Source organism: Lontra canadensis, unplaced genomic scaffold (genome assembly GCF_010015895.1).
Source record: "Lontra canadensis isolate GAN:19392208 unplaced genomic scaffold, GSC_riverotter_1.0 scaffold65, whole genome shotgun sequence".
Lineage (NCBI taxonomy): Eukaryota > Metazoa > Chordata > Mammalia > Carnivora > Mustelidae > Lontra > Lontra canadensis.
The window spans coordinates 9689339-9716723 of NW_022631059.1; the positions used below are offsets into that span (position 1 = coordinate 9689339).

Below are 27385 nucleotides of genomic sequence, written 5' to 3' on the forward strand. Positions count from 1 at the left end.
GGATGACGGCCACTGCTCTCAGGGCCCCTAAAGATCCCTCTGACACTATGAGATGTTGAGAGCCTGGGGAGAAAAAAATAAGGCTGGAAAGTAATTGTGCTGATGAGGCCGTTCATGGCAATGCACGGTGCTCTCAGGCTCTCAGCTCAGGATCTGGGTCCCACAGGCCTGGGCTTAAGGCCAGCTTCCCCCACTCAGCATGGAACAAACAGATGTTGGCAAATCACGGAGTCCTCTCGGACTCAGTTTCTCCACTGTGAAAATGGGGGCGATGCTCATATATACCATGCGGGATTATCGTGAGTGTTAAATGAAATAATGCATTTCTTTTTTTTTTAATTATTTTTTAACAGATTTTATATATTGACTCATTTTAGAGACAGAGCATGGGTGAGTTGGGGGTGGGGGGCAAAAGGAGAGGGAGAGACAGAATCCCAAACAGATCCTGCCTAGCGTGGAGCCTGACGCGGGGTTCGATCCTATAGCTGAAACCATGACCAGAGCCGAAATCAAGAGTCAGATGCTCAACTGACTGAGCCACCCAGCGCCCCAGTGCCTTTTTTTTTTTTTTTTTTTTTTAATGTTTGGTTAAAGACAGTGCGTTTCTACGTCTGTAACATTTTGGAAATCTGGACCTGCTGTCCCCACTCCTCTGGACCGCCATCTCTGCCTGCCTTGCTGATGACAGTAGCTTCCTGAATGACCCCCCTGTTTCCACTTTTTTTGGTTAATGTAAGGTTTATTAAGACACAGTTCCCATGCCCTGCCATTTGCCTCTCTGAAGTGTATGATTGACCATTCTGAATACATTCGTACAGTTGTGTAACCGTCGCCACCATCGATATTCGAGCATGCCCATTTACCCAGAAAGGAAACTCACACCTCTTGATCTGTTTTTACTCTTTTTATTTTTTAAAGAAAACTTAAAAAAAAAGATTTTATTTATTTATTTGACAGAGAGAGATCACAAGCAGGCAGAGAGGGAGGCAGAGAGAGGGGGGAAGCAGGCTCCTTGCTGAGCGGAGAGCCCGATTCGGGGCTTGATCCCAGGACCCTGAGATCATGACCTGAGCCGAAGGCAGAGGCTTAAGCCACTGAGCCACCCAGACACCCCTCTGTTTGTACTCTTAACCCACTGCCGCGTCTTCCCTGCTCAGCCACAGATGGGACTTTTAAAAATGTCAATCAGATCACGCCACCTCCTGCTGGTAACCCTTCAGTGACCCCGGACTCCCGGCCCCAGAGACAAGGTCCAGTGTCTTCTGGCCTCTCCTCCTCCTTCCACTTTCCTTCCCCCTTTCCCCTGTGGTTGGTAAACATCAGTCTTTCTTGGCAGGTGTGTAACCAGGCTTGTTCCCACCTCTGGATCTCTGCCCTTGGGGCTCCCTTCCACTGTGCCCAGACTGCTTCCTTGCATGGTTGTGGCTACCCGTCCCTCCACCCAGCTGTCACACCAGCCTCCCTGACCACCCAGTCTTCCCGAGCCACACCCCTCCCCCACGCCCTCTTTTGCCCAGGCCTTATTTTATTTTGGGTGGTTGTTTACGGTCTGTCTCCCTGCACTAGAGTATAAGCTGCAGAGGGGGGAGGACCTGTCTGTTGTGTTCACACCTGAATGCCCAAGTGCCGGGGGTGGGCCCGGCACACCGAGCACATGAGACCTAGCTGGTGAATGAACAGGTGACAAAAAAGAGGCAGTGATTGCTTGTCTTACGTTATTTTTGTTGTTGGTGTTCAATAAACACTGTTGACCTGAGAGTCGGATTGATCGTATATGGGAAGCGTGCGGGGTATACAGCGTGGCTGGTGCAAGGAGAGAGTAAATGCGGTGACCCTCAGATCGGCTAAATGAGATGGCCTTGTGGCCAGTTATTCTGGGCTCGAGTGACACGAGGTTTTTATTTTATCCTGTGCTGAACACTTACCCTGTTTTGCAGTGGGATTGCGAGGAAGGAGAAGGCAAGGATCCTGTTCCAATATTCGGTCCCCACAGGACCCGGAGTAGTACTTCGTACCAAATAGATAGTTCATAATGCTTACTCTGAGGAGTGGAGCCGCATTGAGTCCCTGGGTGATATGAAACATTGTAACTAAAGAATACCTAGCACAAAGTTCTCCTTGCTTCCTCCTTCCCAGGGCGGACCAGTGCTGGAGATTTCCTGCACTTGAAGCATGTCTGGGTGCGTATCCCCTTGCGTTCATGCAAAGAATGGCATTCTGGAAACGTCTTTTAGCCTCTTGCTTTTCACTTTAGCTTACCTTGCAAAATGGGCCATTTAGTGCATACAGCTCGCTCTCTCCTTGACTCTGCTAAGACTACGGTGGCTGTTCCATGTTCCTTTTACCAGCAACCCCCACCATGAGTCAGTTAGGTTTGTTCCCAGTCTTTTGCTGCCACAGTGCCGGCTGCAGTTGACGGTCCACCTACTTTGGGCTCCTGGCAGATCTGCAGGTTAAGTAATGAATGGCTCAACCTGATAGCCGTGCAGAGCCTGCTAAAATGACAGAGACAAAACGCCGACAAACAGCGGACCTGATGCTTGGTTTTCTGAAATCCGTTCTTCAGCTCTGGATGGGGAGATCCTGGTTTACCAGCAGGATGGCTTCCCCAAATAAGAGTGGTGCTCCCTGTCCCGTGAGTCCCCCCTCCCTCCTTCCTGCTTCCTTTGCTCATTCAGCACTTAGCCTGTGTCACCTGATGGCCCGCATGGATGCTTCCCATCCACGGGTACCAATTGGATTCCTCGAGGCTTCTGTCCCTGGCCTTTGGACAACTTAGAACAGAGCCAGCACAGATGAGTTACTAGAAGTGAAACCTGTCCTTGCCATGTATACTCTACCCGAGCACCAGTTTACTGGAACGAAGATGCTCTTTTTAAGAAAGAGCATTGTGTTTCATCATGGAAGTTCTGAGCACCTGGGCAGGCAGCTTGCTGATGCCCAGGGACCGTGTTTGCCAGATCTGTACCCCAGCACCCCACCAGGACCTGCCTGGTCCATAGGCAGAGGGGAGAAGGGTGGGCTGACCAGTGTTTATGTAAGTCATAATCTCCCTATCTGCTTGGGGCTGGGAGGATTGGGGTTTCTCCCTCCTGGCCTGTGTGTGGGGGGGTTCAGAGGCCAACAATTCGGCATGGGGTGTTTCCATCGCAGTGCTTACGAGGGCTTGTGATTCTTGAAATGCTTTGAGTATGGGCTTTCCGGAAGGATGAGCTGCCTTTTTTGGGGGGTGTTTTCAGAGTGTCTTTGTTCCACTGGAGCTGCCCGCATTGCTCTGCCTGGTGCGGGCCACCCGGGAGCAGGTGCACGCATGAGCTGACCTCGCAGGACAGTCCAGACAGCTGGGGGAGTGGGGGCGGGGTGGTCAGTGGGCTGGCAGCTGGCATCTGGCCCGGCTCCAGAGGACGCCAGGCCCTGAGCCATTGTCTTCCTGGCTGGCTCCTCTGGAGTGCTGCAGAAAGGAGATCTGGGAATGGAGAGGAGATTCTTCCCCCCCCCTTTACCTGGTTATTTTGGTGGAACCAGCAACCTTGACAGCATGGGGTGCTGGAAAGATACTAGGTTTTCAAATGAGATGGAGGGGGTTCAAGGCCAGACTCCCCTGTTTCTCACCTCCTGGCAAACTTGGGTGCTTTATTTTTTATTTTATTTTTTCAAAGCAAACAGACTTTCTTTTGGGTAATGAGAATTGCCATTAGGGAGACACAAATTGAGGTAGAAATCTGAATTCAGTCCTCCTTGGGTGCCTTATTTAACTGTTTCGAGGTTTCCTCTGTCATCAGCAAAATGTGAAAGTAATAGTGCTAATGTGTTGCTGTATCTTTACTTTTTTAACCTAAATCTCATTTTGAAAACGGATCTTACATTTTGAATTAAGTAATTTGTGCTTGGGCGCAAACCAGCCTTTATCTGGATCATAGCTTTTTAGAACCTGGGCTCTGTTTTCCCTTCTCAGACAGCTGTTGTCCTGACTCAGTGCAGATGCTCGAGAGAATATGGAGAAGAGCGGGCAGGTGTGGACGTGGCCTTGACAGTGTGACGCTGTCTTTCCCACAGGTGCTGCGAGTGGCTGAGATGCTGTGGTGGAGGGGAGCCCAGGCCCCGCACAGTGTGGTTGGGGCATCCCGAGAAGAGGGACCAGAGGTACCCTCGAAATGTCATCAACAACCAGAAGTACAACTTCTTCACCTTTCTTCCTGGGGTACGTACGGCAGGGGCCATTTTTAGGAGACCCAGGTCCCTGTGGCAGAACAGCCTGTGTGTTTTCTAGACTGCCTTAGCCGCTGGCCATTCATCTTCCAAAAACCCCAAACCATAAAACCCATAAAAACCCAAAACCCATCAGTCCCTAAATTCCACGCCCCACCCCCCATCATGAAATGCACATTCACCCTAGGAACGTCAGGAGATAGATATATAGAGAAAATTTTTAAGAGGTAAGTTTCATTCCTGCCATCCAAGGAGAGTGTCTGTGGATATTTTTGCTAATGAATGTTTCTGTTTTGCTTGGTATTTTATGCACTGAAGTCACCGCATTTCCACATTAACTTAGACCAATCCGCGGATGTGTACTCTACAAACCTCCCTCCCCCCCCCCACCCCCGCGCCCCATACTTAAATTGCATACCTATTTATATCCAGCAGAGCCTCCAAACACACACCAGCTGACTTTAGAAGCAGCAACAGCAATCAGTTCCAGTGCTGGAAGGAAAAAAAAATAATGACTCTTTGATATATTGAGAGAGCGTCCAGAAACACGAATGTGTAATGCTGTCGCTTAAGGTCAGTTGGAATGTTGTTTTAGGGTGACTCCGACTACACCGATTGCTACCTTCAACTCCCCCCCAAATCTCAGTATCTTAAATCAGGAAAGAGTTTATTTCTCATTGATGGACATTCTGGTGTAGTCGGGACCACTGTCTTCCGAGTTGTAGCTGCGCTCTCTGGACTACGAGGCCAACCACGTGTCCATGACTGAGCAGGAGTGAGGCAGCCAGAAAATGGCTGCTAGTTGCCTTCACCCCAGAGAGACGCATCATGTCTGCCCAGAGCCCCAGATAAGTCCCGCAGCGCCAGTCCCACACCCAGGGTGCGTGGGCTCAGCCGGGCTCTGCTGGGACCCACCTCCACACGGAATGGGATTCTGCTATATTTACTGTATGGTGTTGAGATCATATTGTGGAAATGATGATTTACCTCATTTTCTTTTCTTTCCTTTTTTTTTTTTTTTAAAGATTTTATTTATTTATTTGACAGAGATCACAAGTAGGCAGAGAGGCAGGCAGAGAGAGAGGAGGAAACAGGCTCCCCGCCCAGCAGAGAGCCCGATGTGGGGCTCGATCCCAGGACCCTGGGATCATGACCTGAGCCGAAGGCAGAGGTTTTAACCCACTGAGCCACCCAGGCACCCCTTACCTCATTTTCTTGATCAATCTTAGAGTAGAGGTATTTTCCACTGAAACCTCCTCTTCATGTTTTGAGGGGCCCACCTGTACTCCACATTCCATAAGAAATAAGTCATAACAGATAAAGTTGAAGCCTTCCCTCACAGCTCCCAGGGTACCCACACTTCCTGAAATTTATCATTTCCGTGTGTATCATTATGTATATTTTTACTTTGATTAAGGATATTTTTATTGCCCGTGTGTATTTTCCTGAGCAATCTGTAGGAGTGTTTCAGGTTTCCACGGAAGGTACCATGAACGTTGCATTCTTGGGTAGGAATGCTTTCCACGGCAGCTCCCCTCCTGCGAAACCTCCCCTGACCCCACCGGACAAGGCTTGACGGTCTTCCCTCTCTCCTTTCTCCTCTTTCCAGGTGCTGTTTAACCAGTTCAAATACTTCTTCAACCTCTATTTCTTACTTCTGGCCTGCTCTCAGTTTGTCCCTGAGATGAGACTCGGTGCCCTCTACACGTACTGGGTCCCCCTGGTAAGTAGGTCGGCCTGGTTTGTTCAGTGACCTCCGGGCTTTGGGAACAGACACTTCTTTGCCTCTGTTCCCCGGGCATCTGAAACAGGCCCTTTAAGAGAGGAGACTCCCTCCAGCCCCACGTGGACGCCCCCATTCAGGCACCCCCAGGAGCAGAGTGTGGTGAAGCCTGCGTTCTTGATTCATTCCGTCCGTCGGTTGCTCAGTCATTCATTTCTTTAGCTACTGCGTATTGCGTACTTATTGTGCCTTTCACCCCCTTCTAGACTCTGGGCACACAGTGGCAAGCAAGAAAGACGAAGTTTCTGTCTTTGTGGGTTATACTATTGAAACGGTTTTCTGAGATCGCATTTTCTGTTTATGTAGAGTCTGTTGGCGTGACGGTTTGAAAAGTCCCGGGTTCTGTGCTTTGTGTATGAAGTCAGATGGAACTGGCCAGAATGCCCCTCCATTCCCTCCCTTCCCTCCTTTTGGCAAGTGGTTATTGAGCACCAGCTGTGTGCCAGGCACTGTGCTGGGTGCTGGGGACGCTGCGCCGAATGAAACCGATAAAAACTCCTGCCCTCATGGAGCTGGTTTTCAGAGGGGATAGACTGTAAACAGATGAATGAAATGATTCTGAATTGTAGGAAGTGCCACAGAGGTTATAGAATGAGGTCACAGGCTAGATGGGCAATCCCAGGCACGTTTAATATTTGTTGAATGGATGAAGGTGGGGGAAGGAGGTGTGGGGGGCCGGCCTTAGCTGGTGTGGCCTTGGAAAGCCTCTTGAGAGAGGGATGGGTGGAGGGGTAGGAGGGCAGGAGTATTCCAACTACAGGGACCAGTGGTGCAAAGGCCCTGCGGCAGGCATGTGCTCAGAGCCCTGGAAGAACAGAAGGAAGCCCAGCGTGACTGGGGGGGGGGAGAGGGTGGAACTGACAGCTCTTCTTCAAATAGAGGCTGTTTATTTCTCACTGAGTTAGGTGGGACTTGGGGGAGAACTCGGATTCTCTGTTTGCAAATATTGTTTAAGTTTTAATTGGGAGAAGACTGTTAAAGTAGAAAAGATTTAAGCCTTCCTTCAAGAAATAAGAACAGACTTTTTTTTTTTTGCTTCAGTGGCAGGTGGGAGATGATGAGGATTTGGTGGCCGGGCACTTACCGTGTAGGGGGGCCACTTGCTAAGGGATCCCTGAGTGCGTGGGTGTCCACACTGTGTCGCGTTGGTGGACAAGTCCGGCCAGCAGCTCCGGACCTGCGAAAGGAGAGGGGAGTCCTTTTCCCCACGCGGACAGGAAAGGTCCTCTGGGGATGTGCGGACTCTTCTGTCCTGCTCTCGTTTGTAGGTGAGCCAGGACTCTGGCAGCGGGAGCCAACTTCTGTTTGCATCCTTCCCTCGCATGACAAGCATCCCGGTCTGTGCGCTGTGTCCTTACCCAGGGAGTGGCCGGCTGCAGACTCAGGGGCTGGGCTGACACCGTCCAGCAAGGGGGAGCGAGGGAGCTCCTGTCCCATCCAATACAGAATGTACTGCTCTGTTCCCGTAGGTGTGGACGTAGGCCTGGAGTTGCCAGACCCCAGAGTCAGAAACTGTAGAGTTTTATATGAAATGCTCCAATTTTATTTTATTTTTTTTTGTTTCACTGTTTACTACATAGCTATACAGACTCAAACCCTGAGTTGCTTATTTTTAAAAAATTTATCTCTAATGTGCATAAAATATAACTTGTCACATTGCCTTTCATGGTTCCCTTTTTGAAGTGCAGTTATTTGAAAGGTAATGCATTCACTTGGTGCATGAAACGTAAAAACATTCCCGGTGAAAATCTCCCTCCTTTCCAGTCCAGGGGGGCTGGTGGAGCAAGTGATGGGGTTGCGATGGCCTAGAGAGTCCCCCCCACCTAAATTAGAGGGCCTGGCCCCAGCCCCTGCCTCTGTTTCCTTGCTGAAGTGATGCCTAGAGTTTCCTGGAGAAATCTGACCTTCGGTGCACGCGGTCACTGTGGCCCCTGCCACTGCTGCCATCTCCCCGCTGATGCACCTGATTCCCTCAACTGTGGCCGCAGGTGGAAACCAGGCAGGTGAGCAGCAGCCGCTGGTGGCCCTGAGCTTCCTGCTTCTGCATCTGTGCCTCGTTTTACAGCCAGCTTTTCTCGTGAAGGCCAGGACTGAGGGCAGTTTTTCCTCTTCCCAGGGGCTGCAGAGAAGGAGGTTTGGGGTCAAAGACAAAGTAGATGGTATCTATTTCTAGGTGACTACACCTGATTTCCCCTAGGGTTTGTTTTTTTTTTTTTAAATATTTCAGAAAATCCTTTTTTTAAAAAAAGATTTTATTTATTTATTTGAGAGAGAGAGAGAGCGTACATAAGAGACAGCATGAGGAGGGGGTAGAGGGGGAAGCAGTCTCCCCACTGAGCAGGAAGCCTGATGTGGGGCTTGATCCCAGGACCCTGGGACCATGACCTGAGCTGAAGGCAGATGCTTAAGTGACTGAGCCACCCAGCCGCCCCAAGATTTAGCTTTTGATAACATTTTCGGGATACTAATATCTTAGATGCACAGATACTGTGTCCGCGATGTGGTGAGCGTTGAAATCTGTCAGCACCCGTGGAAACAGCACCTCGGTCAAAATAGAGTACGTTTTCATCACCCTGGTTCCCTAATGCCCCTTTCCAGTTGCCCCCTCCTGAACCAGAGGCAACTGCTTTTCTGATTTCTAGCTCATAGATTTGTTTTGCTTTAGTAAATCTATTTTGACGCACAACTTTACAAAGGGAGGCTTACCACCTTCAGAATGGCTTTGTCTGGGCTCTCATCAGAGGCTGTCACTGCCTCCGATTCCTTTACAAGCTCAGACAACCCCAGGCCTCCCTGTTAAAGCCTCTCTCTGACTATCTGTGGCTGTGAGGGGCCTCTTTAGCTGCAGAGTTGGAATTTATTTCGGGACTACATTTGTATCTCTTTGTGAAGGGAAGGCGTTTTCTACCCTAAGGGATGGCCTGTCCCCTGGGATTGATGGGAACTGTGTGTTTGGGGGTAGGGCCGGGGGAGAGCAGATACGATAATTCAAGAGGCAGCAGGGTTGGTTAGAGGCTCCGGTCTCTTTGGGAGCACACACGTTCCACCAGCCATCAATGGGGTTTAGCTGGGCCCACGCAGAGAGAAGTAGAAACTGGAACATTTGAAAAAACAAACAGCAAGCACCTGGGTTCTGGCCCAGAACAAGGAAACCGGCAGCTTGGGAGGGGGAGGAGTTGTGCACCCCGGGTCTGCGCTCCCCCAGAACAGGTCTTCTCTCCCCCACCCCCGTCTGGTGATGCTTTTATTCTGAAACGTGCCAGTTTTGCTCTGGCCGCAGCCAGGACTGCACGATCTGATTGGAAACAGGAGTAATCCTTTGATTGTAAAGATGAAGGAGTCCTTGGAGGAGTTCGACAAAGCCGCACATCTCTGGCTAGATTTACAGAAGAGATTTAAAGTCCTTTGAATCGAAGTTAATATATTTCACAGAGTAAACAGTATGAAAATGAAATGCTCCAAGAGTCACTGCTGCTAACCTTTAGCGTGGTGATGCTTTCTGTATTTTTTTTTTTAAATGACTTTAAAAGGAGATGACAAGGCTGTTTTGTAAGAAAAATGAATGCATGTTCTTGCCTTTATTGACACGAGAGGAGAAATCTAGATGGAAATAGATTCTGGTTATGGCTGACTCCTACGCCATTCCCTCCCAAATTCGATGAGTTGGGGTACCTGGCCCCGGAAAGGTCGGGCAGTTTCCAATGTTTTTTTTTTTTTATTTGTTGCTACTTGTGCAGTTAATACTTGGATGTGTTCTCTTTATAAGGATTTAACACCATACAGAGAAGACTGAAGTCCCCTTTGGCCCCTTCCTCCCTCTCGGTGCCTTCCGTGCAGAGGAGTCTAGCCAGTAGTTAAGGAAATGGGGAACTCCTCCCAGAGGATGGTGGCTGTCCCTGGTTGTGTAAATGCACGGTGTTACATTGTATGTTGTGAAAAGTTGATTTGTCTCCTGGGTGGGTCAGGGCGTGGGATGGATCGCCTTCTTTTTAACCATCTCCTGGTGCCCCATCTGACTGGCTAGTAGGTCTTCCAGGTTTCTCCGGGTGCAAAACAACATGACTGTTAGGAGCAAGGACTCTGGGCCAGATTTCACTTAGAGCTTCCCGTCCTTGGGCAAGATGACTCAGCCTTTCTGTGCTTCCGAGGCTCTTCTATCCCAGTGGCCGTGAGCAGAGGGTTGCTGTGGGGGTGGAGCCTAGTTGGAAGGGCACCCAGCACGTGGACTGTTAGCAGACGTCATCCCTCTGTCGCTGCCTGTGGACGGACCACCTTTTCCTCTTAGAAGCCCTGCGGTGGTGGTGCATAGGGCTGCTCGTCTGTCTGTGTGTGGGCGTGTTTCCGCAGGGCGTGTGTGCAAGAAGGAGTCCGAGAAGTGGGCTAGCTGGGGAGTGTGCATTTGGGGTAATTAGAAGGCCCTGCCCCGCTGCCCTCCGGTGTGGCCTCTGGCCTTTTCCGTCCCCAGTACCAGAAGAAGAAGGTTGCCTTGAGCAGGGCTCACCCTTTCTGTGCTCTCTCCGCAGGGCTTCGTGCTGGCCGTCACCGTCATCCGAGAGGCCGTAGAGGAGACCCGATGCTATGTGCGGGACAGGGAAGTCAACTGCCAGGCCTACAGCCGGCTCACAGCGAGAGGTCAGCCTCCTGGCTCTGCCTGGGCCACCTCCTGCCGCCTGACCTTGGGCCGCAGGGTTGCAACTCTCATCATGGGCTGCTGAGAGTCAGGGAGCAGAGTTCAAGGCCCAGGGTCCGTGGGTGTGCAGACAGGACAGTGTGTGGTGGGGCAGTCACTCAGTTGCTGGGACCAGGTAGACCAGGATGTGCCTGGGGCTGCCACCGTCTCTCTCAGAGCCAGGCCTGTGGGCTAACTTGTGCATCATCAGGCTGGATTGAAACTTTGATCATTGGGCACCCTCTTCTGGCTAACCCTGTCCCTTTGCCTGTCCCTGTGCGGACTGTGGAGAGAAGGAGGGAGCTCCTCTTATTCAGGTGGAGGCTACAAAGTCTGTCCTACAAGCTGTAAAAGATACTCTTTCAACATTACAAAATGCATGCTACAATTTTGCAACATTAGTTTTTAAATAGGCACCGGATTTATATAAACACTGCATCTGTGAAGATTTCCTTGAAAGGCATTAAATCCTGAAAATTAAGGTGGGGAGTGTATATAGTCAGACCGAAGGAGAAGTGACTAGATTGCCTTTAATCATTGAATCCCTTGCAAGATGTGTGCATTTTAAATTGGTGGAATTAAAAAAAAACAAACACCCAAACACCCCATGAAAACCCACAAAGCAACCCGGCCAATGTGGACTTCTATTTTAAGTATAAGTTCTACAGGAGATTACCTGTAAGGATGTGTTCAGGAATGAGAGCATGTTACCTAAAGTTCCAGAAGATGGCTGATCCCACTCAGAGCTTAGTAATGTTTTGGGAGCAGCAAAAACCTGTGCCTTACCTTTACGTTGTTCAAAATGCTGAAAAAGATGAGATAGATGTTTCAGGGAGGGCGTATCTGAGTCAAGTGTGAACTGCTTTCCCATGTTTTAGTCTTCCCAAGAAAAGGCATCCACACGTGGTTTCAGGGTTTTGCACAGAATTTCCCTTCTAGGAACAATGTTGGAGGAATATGTTTTAGGCTCAAAAAAAAAAAAATTTCCCAAGGGCATGAACGTCTTTCGTTTTAGTGCATTTAAATAGATTTTCATAGTTGGTGGTCTTAACATTTCGCAAGTCTCTTGGAGAAGTGCGGGATATAGAGTTGGTATAGAAATGCTTTATTATCCCTAAACTACTGTATTTAGGACATTTTGCTATGTAAAGAAAGAAAGCCCAGCATAATCTTTGCAAAGGCAAGTGGCTTGGGCTTTCCACGTGGGTAATCAGAAGACCACTCTGCAGGGTGTTTTTTGTGGTTTGTGTATATTAAATCCTCCCTTAATAACATATTCTGACTATAACATTTAAAATGCTAGGCAACCGACAAAAGCCCCATTGGGGAGAGGGTGCGGTGGATCTCTTTAGAGGGATTCCATTCATTCATCTATCCAGGCTCCAAACCTTCTTTGGTTCTTTTCATATTGCAATTGCTTTTCCCGTGAATGATTTTTCTGCCCTCCCCTGCATACCCTCTTCTCGGCTCCCGCTTTATCTTCACTCGGTTCTTGGAAAGATCCTAAGGAGAATTGGCAGATGGCTCTAGCATTAAAAACTTGTCTTCCTTTGTTGGTCTCCTTTTGTGGTCCATGGTTTCCATTGTCATGCCAATGCGACAGTAGGGGAAACCGAGCGGAGTTCTGAATATTAACCCAGCCCCTGCTCGGCCCCGATTGTTTTGAAAGCCCCCCAAAAAGCACTGAAGAAACTGTCAGCTCAGAAAGTGATCGAGGTGAGTTTAGTTATTTGATACACTTGAAGGCAAGGGGTGGGGGAGGGCCAGAGTAGGAAGCCCCAAATGGAGGATTTCAGAGAGAGGAAGAGAAAGAAGCCTTTTTTGACCTGTTTAATTACTTACTAATTTTCTTGAGTGAGGCTTTTCACATTTAGTAAGTTTAAATGCGAAATGAAACAAACATGTATACATGTATCCACCCAGTGTGGACCGGTTCCTTTTGTATCACATGCTGTCTTCAAATGTATTTTCCAACACAGTTTTTAGAGTTCAGAAACCTTTAGAAACCAAAATATTGAATCCTTGATCACTAGATGCCATGATGTTTATCTTCATTCTGCATCATTTCCAGGACTTGTGCTGATAAAATTAAAAAAAGGGTGGGTGGGTGGGTAGTGATTTCTAACTAGGAAAAAAGTTACAAAAATCCTGTGGTGGACTCCAAATGTTAACATTTTTCCATGTTTGCTTTTTAATAGTTCTTCCCTCCCTGGAGAATTAAGTTGCAGGCATTATCCCCTTTACTCCTAAATACTTCCACGCTTAATTCCTCATAGGGCATTTCTCTCACATAACACGCTACAATGATCAAAATCAGGGAAATGTGCGGGACAGGGAAGTCAACTGCCAGGCCTACAGCCGGCTCACAGCGAGAGGTCAGGGAATTCAACATTGGTACATTATTACTATGAATCCAATCTACAGTCCTTATGCAAAATTTGCCATTTGTTCCTGAAAACGTGTCCCGTGTTTTTGTTTTTTGCTTTTTCCATCCCCAAGCCCCCAGCATCTAAAATATTCTGTTTTTAACAACGTTTTTTTTCCCAGGTACAGAAATCAGGATGGGTTTTCCCAGTGGCATTTAATTGTCCTTGTTCCTTAATTTCCTCTAGCCTGGCATAGCTCTTTGATTTTCTTTGATACGATGTTGACACTTTGAAAAGAACTGGCCAGTTTCAGGGAAGTTGCTTTGTGGCTTGTCCCTCAACTTGTGTTTGTCTGATGTGTCAAAATTAGATTCAGGACATGCCTTTTCAGCAAGAGTTAATATAGTTTTAGGAAGGCCAATGTCACAAGTCTTGTTGGGACTTGACCAGAGTTTTAGAGACATTATGGTAATCACGTTGAAAAAAAAATTCCAAACTTCAAGAAAAAAGTGGATTTTAAACAACTAAAAATCCTGAAAGTAAGGCATCATCACTGTGAGGAAAAATGGATGATAGTTTTTTTGTTTTGATTAATAGCTACTTCCATTTAGATCATCTTATTTCATTCAAATAATTTGTTACCTAAAATAACACACCAGTTAGATTAATTTTTAATGTCATTGTCATGGTTTAATAGGAAATATTTGAAGTATTTTATTTTGTTATTAAATTTTTAAAAATTTTTAAAAAATGATTTTATTTATTTGACAGAGCACAAGTAGGCAGAGCAGCAGGCAGAGGGAGAGGGAGAGGCGTCCTGTGTTTGAAATATTTTAATATGTCATGTCAAAACCACTTTTTCTTTGCTTTCTTGAGAATTTTTTTGACTATCACACGTCTGAAGTTTACAGTAGGCTTCTGTATTACAGAGATAAACCCAAGGAGCTGGGGATTCTGGGTGAAGTGTGCAGACATTTAAATACATAGTTGAAAAATACAACTAATAATTATATGTCCGGGGTAGGAGTGGGGCGTCTGTCATAAAGACTGTCCCTTTCTTGATCACTGTATTCCTGGTTCTGAGCACATTGCCTGGCAGTTGAAGAAAATGGTTCTGAGCCTGTGCCCTGCCTGGACCCAAGTGTCCTGCTTCCCCCTGCACCCAGCTCCATGGGCAGGTCCTTAACCTGTCAGTAAATTGGGGTAGTAATAGTGCCTACCTTAGAGTTGCTCTAAATATAACTCTTGGATGAGAAGAGCATAACACTGTGCCTGGGATTTGGTGTGGGCTCAAGAAGGCCAGTGGTGATGGTGTTGTAACAGTGGTCCGTTAAACGTTGGTAGGGGTGGATAAATAAATGGGGGTATGAGCCAGGGGTCGTGGGAGGTTATGGGAGCGAGTCAGAGAGTTGCTGCTCGGTCTTCTCAGAAGAAGTGACCTTCATCTTAAGTCTTACAGGGTGGAAAAGAGCAGGATTGGTTGCATGTTTGTGGTACATGGTGCAAAATGAACATGGGGGGCCCTTGTTAAAAAATTAAGAATTTCAAGATGGCAGCAGGCACACGTAGAGCCCAGTCTAGGACCCTTCTGAGCTTGGGGCCCTGTGCTAGGACCCAGAGCACACAGGCATGAAGTGGCCCTGGGGAGGAGTCTCCCAAAGGCCACGGGTGTGATGGCTGGGAGTGTGGGGTATGTACCCCAGGTTCGGGCTCTGTCTTGTTCTTCCCACTCAGGCCGAGTTTCCTGAGTCTCCCTCCAGGGAGAACAGAGGAGAAGACCGTGCAGGCCAACGAGGGCTGACACTGTGGCAAAGTCCGTTCTGTGCTCTGGGAATCTGTATACAAGGTGTGCTAGGGAGGAGATGGCATTGGAATTTGAGAAATTCTGTCGAAATTGGAAAACTGTAGAAAAACGTGAACGATTACCCACCGTAAGCCAGCAGGTACCGGGCAGGGTCTGGCGTGTAATTTCTTAAATAGCCGTGTGGAGGTGCCTTTTACAGATTGAACTGAGAGGCTCAGGGAAGGGGCTGTGTTTCAGACGGTGTCGCTAGGTGGGGGACAGGGCTGTGACTCGAACCCCGGCCTGTCTGAATGCACATCTTTAGCCTGTAGGTCTGGGCACCTACCATGTGCCGGGAGCTGGGCTCAGCACTTTTCACACAGAATATCTTACCTATAGTGGTGATACTCATATTCAGCCTTAAGATGTGTGCTACAGGAGGGCTGGTAGGTTTGGATCATTTTAAAGCATGTTTCTGAGTCCAAAGGAATTTATTAATCCAGCATCCTCATTCTGGTTTTTTTTTTTTTAATTTTTTTTTTTAAATTAAAAACTTTTAAAAAAGATTTTATTTATTTATTTGACAGGCAGAGATCACAAGTAGGCAGAGAGGCAGGCAGAGAGAGAGGAGGAAGCAGGCTCCCTGCTGAGCAGAGAGCCCGATGCAGGGCTTGATCCCAGGACCCTGGAATCATGACCTGAGCCGGAGGCAGTCGGTTAACAACTGTGCCGCCCAGGCGCCCCATAAAAATAATTTATTCAATTATTTTAGAGAGAGACGGAGGGAAAGAGTGAGTGGGGAGAAGGAGAGAAAATCTCAAGCCAACTCCTCGCTGAGCATGGGGCCCAACCTGGGGGTTGGTTTCAGGACCCACGAGATCGTGACCGGAGCCTCTATCACGAGCTGGGGGCTTAACTGACTGAGCCAGTCAGGTGCCCCGAGCATCCTTATTCTGAGGTGGACAAGCTGCCTGTTCGACAAAGTTGTCGGCAACCCTATAGGGATCATGCTTTCAGACAAAGAAGCCTCCCCTCTCCTCCTTGAAATCCGCATTTGTAACATGATCAGCCTGGAGGAAGGCTCCTAGGTCCTTAGGAGTTTTCTAGACCTGACTGCTCCAACGGCGTTCAGAGGCCCTGAAGATACCAAAGCCAAAGAAGAGAGCGTCTTGAAGGGTCAGCAGACCCAGTGAGACATCATTTTGTTGCTGCAGAGACTGGGGTTGGGTAGGGATAGAGTAATCCGTAAATGGATTGTTTCTCGTTCTGTATGTCTGGCCCAAACCAAAAGTTTCATTCTGGGCGTAGAGGGATGTGCCTTGATTGTCACAGATGGTGAGGGCCGTTGGATTTGCATGTTCCCAGGAGGAATTACGGGGGTCTTCCTTCCTACCAGGAATATTTTCAGACTAACCTGTGATCAAGGGCTAAGCGAGGTAATTAGCTTTGAAAGAAAGTGCACACAGAGGTACCATGAACACAATTGCTGATGTTTCTTCCCCGCTGTGGACATCTGGGCACCCCTGGGAGCCATAAGTCATAGGCCCAGGGTCTATGTGAGATGGAAAGAATCCTCCTGTCTTCAGTTCTTGAGTACTGTGTGGTGGTATAAACCAGCTGATATGTTTAATCTTCCCCAGATCTTTCCAGATAGCTCTGCATCCTTCCAGGTCCTCTGTCACCCTTTCCCAGGTACAGAATCATTTCAGAATCTCACCTCCACTTAAGAGTAATATATATATATATATATATTTTTTTTTTTTTTCCCAATTCAGTTCAAAATCCATTTTGGACCACGATTTAGGATTGAAGTTTCCTACTGAATGTTGAGGGCAAAGGATATCGGCAGTTTTATCCCATTGGAGTTTATCCAGGAGAAGGGAGGATAACATAGGAAAGATGCGTTCACTATGGGGCATTGTTTAGCTCATGGGTAATTAAGTTGAAATTCTGTATTCTTTTTTTTTTTTCTTTTACTTGAGAGAGAGAGTGAGACAGAGAGCATGAGAGGGGAGAGGGGCAGAGGGAGAAGCAGACTCCCCACTGAGCAGGGAGCCTAATGCGGGACTCCATCCCAGGACTCCAGGATCATGACCTGAGCCAAAGGCAGTCACTTAACCAGCTGAGCCACCCAGGCGCCTGAAATTCTTAAACACAAGTACCATTTGTGTTTTCAAAGTATAAACTCTGTAGAGACATGATACGTTTTATACTTTATATTTTTTTCATTTCATTTTTAAAGTTTCAGATATTTATTAATCAGTGCAAACCCCAACACAATTCACTGTGATTTTGGCCTTTAGAGGGGAAATATTTCCTGGATAAGTGGAAAACTGTGCAGATGCTTTCTGGAAGACTTTCACCTTTCTAGTGAAACATTTCATTTAGAAGTGTAGGCCATTGGGGGCACTTGGGTGGCTCATTGGTTAAGCAACTGCTTTTGGCTCAGGTCATGATCCCAGAGTCCTGAGATCGAGCCCCACATCGGGCTCCTTGATCAGCAGGGAGCTTGCTTCTCCCTCTCCCTCTCCCTGCTACTCTGTCTGCTTGTGCTCTCTCTCTGTCATATAAATAAAATTTATTGGAAAAAAAAAGGACATCTAGACTGTCTTCAGTTTTGTTACCAGAATGTTGAATGTGCGACGTTCATGGAGTAGAACTTGTATTAATCACTGGGACCCATTTTGTTCTGGGCTTCTGGGTTATTCTTCCCATCCCAGCTGACATCCTGATTGAACAGTGCCAGGTGCAAGGCATATAGCATTGCTCCAAAACCTCCCACTCCAGTAAATGGGAAGAGGGGGGATCGAGCTTTTAGGCTTCTTGGCCTGATCCAGGATCTGGCGTGACCTGGTTGTGGCCGAGGCCTCTGGTCCAGAAGAAGAAAAGATCAAATCTGCAAGGCGCCCAACACTAAGGTGTCCCTACACTGGCGGGACATCCCTGTTTTATACTTCCTTCCTAGAGAAGAGAATTACAGTGATGGTCTTTTTAATATTAACTACAGCAGACATACTGCCAAAGTCCTTTACGGAGGAGTTCAAAGGCAGTCGAGGAAGCAGAGTCTTCCCCTGCCGAGTGTCCCTCGTTACGATTCAGCGCATTAGTTTTACAAGTCTTGTTTAAAACAGATCTTGCCAGACAGACACTTTCCCATACGTTCTCCGACAGATGCCAGGTTATTTCAGACTCATTCATTTCCTTGTTTTTTTCAAAGTACTCAGTTTTACTTTATTACACATCATTGGTGAACTGATCTATGGTTTAATTAAAAAAGACCTCCCTCACCCCCCCCAAAAAAAACCCTGAAAACAATCTCACATGCACATTGCACTATGATCTCTCCCAAATTGTATCTGTCTCTCCACCCCTGCCCCCTCCCACCACGGGGTGTGGGTCTTTTTCTTCACTGGGCACCCGAAGGAGGGAGGACCATTTATATATTTATTTTAAAAGCCTCTGTTGGGTATAAACTTGCTATCCTTAAAGCTCAGCTTTCCTTTTTAAGTTCCCACTATTTTAAACAAAAGCCTCAGGATGCGGCCATGGAATTTACAGTACTACTTCTCAGCCCTTTGCCTGTTTTTAAGTAAGTCTTTTCTTAGGCTCTGGGGAGTGCAGACAGCTCTCCTGGAATATGAAAATTTCAACGTGAAACCTCTGAACTCTGCCAGGTCTGCAGAGGCGTTTTAACGTCCACCCCAGGAAATGTACACACGCTGTAGAATTTACAACTCATCACTGTCACAGACTGTGAGCTCAAGAGTAATACATTAACCAGCCTTGGTGCGTAGTTTGCTGCCCAAGATCTAGAAAAGCAATCAGTGTCCTGCATGCACAATGGAAAAGAGAAGTAGGGCTGGAGGTGTATGGGGTCAAAACAGAGGCCCACGCATACGGGTGCCCCGGAATTTATTTAAAAAAATTTTTTTCTTTCTTGCGGGCTGTTCCGTAGTTTGACTGAATTGTCATTTGCTTGTTTCGACTCCAGGGAAACATCTGGTTTCTCCCTGCAATGGAGACAAACTGCTCTTATTCTGAGGCTGTCATCCATGAAAAGCATGGTTTGGGCTCAATAGCTTTGCTTATGAAAGGCTTGGGGTCCCTCTCTGCAGAAATAAACAGCTCTTGTAATTGGAATTTTGTTCCCTGTTATAAACTCTGGCTCAGGGGTGACTCGGGAAGAGTGTCGAAAGCTGAAAGGGATAAATTTATTTTATAGAAGGCATTTGATGATTGAGGATGTGGCCAGCAGACAGTTTCCCACTTAACCTTTGTAAAAATGTCTTAGCCAAACTTCTGTAAAATTTCTGCAACTTTATCTAGAAATCCCAGAGGCTGGAGGTTGGAGGCTGGGTGTTAGGGGAACCTGGAGAGCAGGGAGGGCTGGGGAGGGGGAAGGGCTGTGGCCTTCTGTTCTCAGAAGGTGGCCAGGTTGTCCTGTGCCCTGTGTACTGAAGATCTTACTGGGTGCTTTTGCCTCTGTTTGGGGGCTGCTACGTAATTTGGGGGGACCCCGTGCAAAATGACCTTGTTGAAAAGTTACTAAGAATTTTAAGATGATGACAGGTCATTCACCCGAGGGTGGGGGGCTTGTGTGGACACATGGGTTGTACCCCCAGGGGGCGGGCTCTCCTTCCGCTGTAGGAACCTTAGGAAAGTGAGAGGGAAAAGGGAAGAAGCCGTGTTCGGGTGTGTGCTGACTTATCTCAGTGGGACGTCGGGGGAGTATTTTCTTCTAGTCGGAGACCGGGCAGTAGGGAGCCGTCCTCCTGTCTCTGAATACTCACTGTTACTTTGTTAGGTGGACGGGAGGTCTGCCAGAGTGCGTCTGCACCTTGCTCTGTCTTTTGTTTTGTTTTGTTTTGGCAAGAACATTTGTAGAAAACTCAGAATAGCAGTTGATGTAAGGTTAGAAATCATGTATTCAGAACCCTTTCCACAGTTGGAAGTGTTTTTCATTCTGCGGGTTAATCCCAGCCCCCGGAATGCCTGGCCCGTCAGTCTCATTTTGTCTCCCTTTCCTTCTGCTTCCCTCCATCACCCTGGCCCATGGCAGTCATGAGGGCCGTGTGAAGGCCTTTGTTCAGATGTCCACAGCAGGCTGTGGTACCTGGCTGGTGGAAAAGCCCAGTCAACGTTGGAACAGGAACCCTGGTATCTGTTTTCCCATCTCTTTTCTTCCTGCCACGTTTTCATTCTTCTGGTTTTATGCCTGTCCTCATTCAGAACACACACACACACACACACACACAGACCCACACCACCCTGCACACAGCCCTGCATGGTGTGTTGTTGATTGCCAACAAATGGCAATGTGGAAAGGGAAATCCAAATTAATGGTCAGGACTGTGGGGTCAGCTCGACAGAGCCGAGTCTGAAGATATCCCTTTGTGCAAGCTGCAGAGACCAACCCCCCCACCCCGCCCCTGCCAATACACACACACATGCTAGTGAGGAACCATGGCTAAGAAATGCAAGTGGCCTCTTGGTTGTGTGGCCCCCGCTGCCCTCTTCCCAAGAGGGAGCCTGCTGGCTGGCTGACAGATACAGTAGAAGACCTTGTCTGGGAGATCGGCCTGCTGGCCTCGGTCAGAATCCTCTCGGCAAGCGCGTGGATTAAAAGGGGTTTTTGTTGAGGTAGAGCAGATGGACAGGGAGAGGCAAGAGTTCACATTAACTGATCATAAATCAGGGCTCCGTTGTAGAAGGGAGAGATCTGGGTCTGGTCACTTAGAAGTTTGAGCTAATTTAATTTCTTCTTCTTTCTTATTAGAAGAACACCTCATGCTTATAAAAAAAAAAAAATCACTGTGAAGAATTTAGAAAGTGTGTGTGCCAGAGAGAGGGATAAACTCCCTTTGTCCCCAGGAAGAATCATCCGTCAAGGCCTCCAGCATAATCCTGCTGATTTTGTCTGTCCTGCCGACATCCCCGCGCATACATATGCAGTTATGATTAAGACTGAAAATACGAATTTCTTTTTGAGTTAAGTACGAGAGAAGACTGGGAGCCAGGTCCGGAAGGTTGGAACACAAGCCCAACGATCGCTTGGGTCAGGCCACCAGCCTCAGTGTTAGTAATAAAACCAAAAACTATGTGTAAATTTATGTTTGGGAAAGCCGAGGCGAGCTCAGGTGAAGGAGAAGTTCATTGGCACAGAGGGCCATGCGGAATTTACCGTCTTCCTTCGAGCATCGCCTCAATACATTCCCTGGGAAGACTAGCACGTCTGTGCTGTGTATGTTTTTCTTGTTGCCCCCTAGTGGCGCTGGGAGAAATGGTCGGCCAGGGAAAGAACTCTGCACCTTGGACTCGGTCTTCCCCCATTTTTCTTTTCTTTTCTTTTTTTTTTAAAGATTTTATTTATTTATTTGACAGAGATCACAAACAGGCAGAGCAGCAGACAGAAAGACAGGAGGAAGCAGGCTCCCTGCTGAGCAGAGAGCCCAACCTGGGGCTCGATCCCAGGACCCTGGGATCATGACCCGAGCCGAAAGCAGAGGCTTTAACCCACTGAGCCACCCAGGTGCCTCCTCCACATTTCTTTTCTTCCTTTCCTTTCTCCCTCCCTCCCTCCTTCCCTCTCTCTCTCTTTCTCTCTCCCTCCCTCCCTTTCTTTCTTTCTGATTTTATTTTATTTATTTGAGAGAGAGTGATAGAGCCTGAATGGTGGGAAAGGGGTTGGGGCAAACAGAGGGAGAGGGAGAAGCACACTCCCTATTGAGCAGGGAGCCCAACGCTGGGTCCCAGGACCCCAGGATCATGACCCGAGCTGAAGACAGATGCTTAACCGGTTGAGCCACCCAGGCATCTCTCTCTTCTCCCATTTCATTTTCCTTTCCTTTCCTTTTCCTCCCTCCCTTCCTTCCTTCCTTCCTTTCTCATATTTTATTTTATTTTATTTTATTTTATTTTATTTATTTGAGGGAGAGTGATAGAGCCTGAGTGGTGGGGAAGGGATTGGGGCAGAGGGAGAAGCATTCCCTGTTGAGCAGGGAGCCCAGCGCTGGTCCCAGGACCCCAGGATCATGGCCCGAGCTGAAGGCAGATGCTTAACCGGTTGAGCCACGCAGGCATCTCTCTTTTCTCCCATTTCTAATGCTCTCACTCTGGCTTAGTGGATGTCCTCCATTTCGTCTGCACATATTTTGATATAAGGAACCCTTGAGGCTCTGGGGCTCTCATTGAATTTAGTCCTGTGCTCGGTGAAAATGAGGCACATGGAACATTCAGTGTGAGATGTCCCAGCTGGGAGAGTCCAGAAGCCCTCAGAGCCGCCGAGGGTTGTTTCAGTTCACTGCTTGCTGGGTAGTCTGTCTAGAAGTCATTCTTCATGTTTGGGGGTTTCCCTCCTAGCGGTAGTTCCACTGACTGTTACTAGCACAAAATTCAGTTAAGTACAAGAATTAATTAAGATGAAACTCTGTGGAACCTATTGGAAAAAGTTCGTTCAGTAGAAATCATTGGAATGCTATGGAAAATCTCAACAGCGGTAAATTATTAAAAAGACATATTGAATTATGTGAAAAGCATAGGATACTGTGAAAAACTGTAAAAGCCTGGAGTTGTACACTCAGATTATTTCATTAATGTCTTTAAGTTCTTAAGCTCAAGCTAGAAATCCTATGCTTAGTGAACGTTGGGGTTTTGTGGAATGAGTGACCACAGGGAGGGAATAGCAGATTCGCGATTCCCTTTCCACTTTTGCCCTCGAGGCTGGATGAAAAGGCACTTTATTGAGAAGGATTGAGAGTCATTATTACTTCCTTTCTTTCTCGGCCTAATGTTTGTAAGTTAAATGGGCTTTTTACGAAAAGCCAGCGACTTAGCCAGCGACTTAACGATTTCTCGGTGTTGCCCCTTCTGCAAGAATTTGACCATCACCAGAATCACGGCTCCCCTCCCCTCTGGGCTTGTCCATAGAACCACCAGGCCCTGACCTGCCCTTCCACCTTCCTCTCTTGCCATTCCCTGCCTTCCATCCAGTGCTTCTGGCCTTGCTGAGGGAGGTGCAGCCTAGGGCCACACTCAGGCATGGACAACTCACATACACCGCTTTCTCCCATCTCATGAGTTTTCACGGGTTACTGGTCACCAGTGTCCTTCATCCGGCCAACTCTGGTCTCACCTTCCCTGCCAAGCCCACCCCGTTCGCTCCTGATTTACCCGTTGCCTCCTTCCTTCCACTGGAATGTGAGTTCCGTGTATCCCCACCTCTGGATCAGCGGGCATACAGCAGGCATTCAGTAGATGGTGCTGGAACGTTGAAAGTATGACCAAGAGCCTTCTGTTTGCTGGGCAGTGTTCGGGTCCTCTTCCAAAGGGGGAGATTCCCTCCCTTTCTGCTCCCTAGTCCCCCTGACTCACCTACATCATTTCTCTCATGATTTCGCACTAACCGCATCTGTCTGGCTCTCTTTCTTACCAGCTCATGGGTTTGCAACTACAGCCCTGGAGCCAAATTCAGCCCTGGTGCCTTTTTTTTTGGGGGGGGGGGTGGCCTGGTTGCTAAGAATAGTTTTGTCCCTTTGGTGGCGGGACTGATTGCTGGCAGAGTTGGGAACCTCACCTCTTGTCCTACAAAACCTAAAATGTTCACTGCCTTGGCCCCCGCCAGCATGTCTGTGGACTCCAGAAGGAACCCGACCCTTTTTTTTCTTGGATAAGGGGACTGCCTTGCATCTTTAAATTCCCACGACGTAGCACTCAGTAAATGTTCTTTTTTGGCCTAGAACTGTACTCACTTTTTTTTTTTTTTTTTTTTTAAATATCCTCCCTCTGCAGTCAGCTGTGGTTGTGAATCCCGGCTCTGATCCTTTCTAACTGTGAGGCTGGTGGGGTGGGGATGGTGCAGGTCTGAGCCTAATTTCCTTGTCTGAAAACTCCCGAGGCGATAATAGCCATTTCTAAAGGCCGTTGTGAGGACTAAAGGCAGCTGTCACCATGTCAGTGCCCCTACGGTGCTGAGTTCAGGTTTGTGTTTAATGTTAGCTGTTACTGTTTATCCATGTAAACATCCAGCTCAAGTGGTGTAGTCTGATCAGAGTCACATAAAATAGGTACCGATCGCAAATTTTTTTTAAAGATTGATTTATTTGAGAGAGAGAGAGAGCAGAAGTGAGTGAGAGGCAGAGGGAGAAGCAGACTCCCCACACTGAGCCAGGAGCCCAGCTTGGGACTCAGTCCCAGCTGGGATCATGACCCAAGGTGAAGGCAGACGCTTAACCGATGGAGCCACCCACCTGCCCAGCAACCACAAATTTTAAAAAAATCAGTCATGTTAGGATGACTTCTTTCTTTTCAGGGATGTCGAAAATTAAAAGCTGATTTTCCAGGGGGCATCTGGGTGACTCCGTCTGTTGGGTAATCATGATCTCGTGATTTCGGTGCAGGTCATGATCTCGGGATTATGAGATCAAGCCCCATGTTGGGCTCTGTGCTCATCGGGGAGTGATTTCGGTGCAGGTCATGATCTCGGGATTATGAGATCAAGCCCCATGTTGGGCTCTGTGCTCATCGGGGAGTCTGCTTGAGGTTCTCTCCCTCTACCTCTCCCCCTACTCGTGCCTTTTCTCTCTCTCTCTCTCAAATAAAATCCTAAAAAAGAAAAAAAAAAAAAGGAGTTTCCCTGTCCATGGATCTGGGCCTTAATTTTCTTCTCCTTTTCTGTGTTCTTTTTTGTCTTCTTTTGAGGTTGAATGAATCTCACGGTACCAATTTAGAAAAGCAGCTGAAGTGCCGTTAAGACAGAAGGCACCTGCTGTGAGGGGGTGAGTTAGTGCAGGGCTCTGAGAGGTGGGGATTTGTTCCCGGAGCAGTCTCTGCAGCAGGTGTCTCTTCCTGGAGAGGCAGGCGACGCCCATGAGGTTGGCAGGGCCCAGAAGGGAATTACTTCTGGGTGTACCGTATTGGCTTTGCAGGCTCGTGGGCACCTCTACAAAGGCGTGAGGAATTGAAATGCATTCACACATGATGGATCTTGGACCTCTTTCTTCGCAGGGACAGTGAAGGTGAAAAGCTCCAACATCCAGGTTGGAGATCTTATCATCGTGGAAAAGGTGGGTGGGATCCCACAGTTTGTGACCAGTTGCTGTGTGAGTGTGTTAAGGGGGAAGTCATGGCCACCACATCATAGATCCTGACTCTGGTAGACTAACTGAATGTAGGCTTTTTGGGATTCTCTCCTAAAGCTTTGCCTGGGGAGGAAAATTTCTTGCCATGAGACACCCACATAGAATAATTTTTCAAGGTTTATGTATGCTAGTTAGCCAAAACCCAAGTTTTGATTCCTTTTGGTGTTTTTTTTTTTTTAAATATTACCATGAAGTCTTTCCTCGAAGCCTGCTTTCCCATAAAAATATTTGTCATTTACCGTTTTGAGCGATTTTAGCTTGCATTTTTTTTTTTTTTTACTTAAACATCATGTTCTTCTGTCGTTTTTGTGGGGAGCATGGATCACGTGTGATACGAGAATAGTAAAAACTGCCCAAAATGCCTTTTTAAAAATAGCGCCATTCATAGGTTTAGGACTTCAGCAAACACTCCCATCTCTTTTTGGAAGGCCGTGGTTTTGGGGGTGGCCCTGGAGAGGCTTGGAATAATATTTGATTAGAAAAGGATTGTATCCTAGCTTGTTTCTGTAGGAAGTGAACTATGCTCCTTTAAAGGGATTAAATCCAAGAACTCAAAGTTGATGAGGTGAAGGGAAGCTCCCCTGTGTAGTAGCTCAGGAGACCCTATGGACTCTCTATGTTATTACATACTTCTCTGTAATTAAACGAGGACTGCCATTGGCTTACATCCGTGCTTTCTCAAGAATGGCTTTTGTCGCTTCTTACTACTCGACTTCCTTATTAAAATTCCACTCAAAGGCAAACATCAAGCCAGAGAATTGGCAGGAGCAGAAAGCGTGAGCGAGTGTGCGTGTGTCTTTGGTTTCAGCAGACTGACTGCAAGAAAGCCGGCGAGGGTGGCTGGCTTTTGGCCCGGGCCCTTCTGGCTGGAATTTCGGGAGGTAATGGTTGGATTCTCCAGAAAACTAGAAGCTCTCTTTCTGAGAGAAGATTTCAATAGGGGATTAGTTAAGTAACAGCAGCGCGCAAGATTTTTCAGATTCAAAACAAAATAAATCCCCAAAGCTGTGTGTGACAAAGGCAGAAACGTAAATGAGGCTGTGGGTTTTGGCTGCCCCCTCCCCCGTGAGGGGGCTGCGGTGGGGGGGGGGGTGGACGGAAACCCCACACATGGCTATTCACGGTAACAGTCTTTCTTTTCATTACACAGAACCAGCGGGTCCCTGCTGACATGATCTTCCTGAGGACATCAGAAAAAAACGGTAAACATCTGGGATCAATTTTGAAAATAACCATTAACCTTTCAGTGGTAATTTGGCAAAATAATCATTTGAAAATGGAACAGAAGTAGATGATCATTTTGGAGCCATGAAGGCAAATCAGAAACATCTCTTTTAATAGAGCAGTCTTTACACAAAACAAAACAAAACGTCTTCGGTCCTCGCAGGTCAGTAGATTTTGATCGTCCCCAAGATGCAGTTAGCTGGGCCCAGGCTGAGTGCCCGCTGGTGGGTCCACAGACCGCGGCTTTGATTTTCCTTTCTGGGCTGCTGTTGGGCTCCACTGTAGGACTTGGCGGGATCAGGAAGCATGTTTCACAGATAGAAGCACCCAGAAATCCTCTCTCTTCTGAGAAAGTGCCAGGAGATACGTGGGACCCTAGAGAAGGTGGGGAGAGAGGTAGGTAGGCCCTTCACTCGTGAGCCGTGAGGCCTCGCCTATCATCGCCCATGAATGTATTTATTACCACAGCCCCCTGGGCGAGCTGCTCTGGGCTCCTCCCCGACGCTGCTCCCTCCCAGTTTTTCCGGGGTGGCTGTCACCACTGCATTCCAACCCCATCTGTTGACTTTCATCTCCTTCTTCTTTTCTTTTTTTCTGTTATTTAAGCTGTTTTGAGGAAATGAGGCTATTTTTCGCCTGAGTACAGGCACAATCAGATCTTTGAGCATCTGAAAAAAATAACATTTATATTCCTTAGGGTTGCTGTAACTTATTTTATTATGAGTCAAATAAAGGTGCAGGTGAAATTTTATAGGAACAATAATTTATCCAGAGATGGAGTGGAAGGCCCTAGATTCAAAGTCTTCTTTCAGAGTCTCCAGCTTTGTACTCAGTGGGTTCTTGTGTCCTTATCTGTGAAGACAGAGTGTCATGGATTAGGGCCCCTGAAATGCTTCCCTCCCTGCCCCTTGCCCGCCCCCGCAAAGATTAGACATGCTTTTCCTCAGTGGTGCCCGGAGGTCTTAGCTGCGGTGTCCGGGAATTGAGCGCGTCCTGGGTCTGATGAAATCTACCGCTGACTCATTGCTGGGCGAGCTTGTCGGACGGAAAGAGGCCTCGGCGTGCGGGTGGGGAACGAGCACATGCTTTCATAGCGCTTCCTGCATTTTGAGCAGCCGCCAGGGTCCGTTGTGGCATCCACACTGCGGGTGCTGCTCTGTCCACTTTTACACTCAGGGAAACCAAGGCTTGGAGAGGCTAAGCGTCCCCAAGGAC

At 47.7% G+C, this 27385-nt stretch overlaps 1 protein-coding gene across 6 annotated transcripts in view; it reads left to right on the forward strand.

Annotated features, from left to right (window-relative positions):
* The window catches only part of ATP9A (ATPase phospholipid transporting 9A (putative)), a 126604-nt gene that overhangs the window by 27909 nt on the left and 71310 nt on the right, over positions 1-27385 (forward strand). For 4 of the 6 annotated variants that reach the window (XM_032878959.1, XM_032878960.1, XM_032878962.1 and 1 more), the window contains exons 2-6: positions 4057-4201; positions 5819-5932; positions 10516-10624; positions 24813-24871; positions 26097-26148. In XM_032878959.1, coding sequence (XP_032734850.1) covers positions 4057-4201; positions 5819-5932; positions 10516-10624; positions 24813-24871; positions 26097-26148 — 479 coding nt within the window. Of the gene's footprint in view, positions 1-2115; positions 2181-4056; positions 4202-5818; positions 5933-10515; positions 10625-12988; positions 13037-24812; positions 24872-26096; positions 26149-27385 lie in introns of those variants that run through there. The other 2 variants (XM_032878963.1, XM_032878964.1) reach the window with 2 other exon arrangements.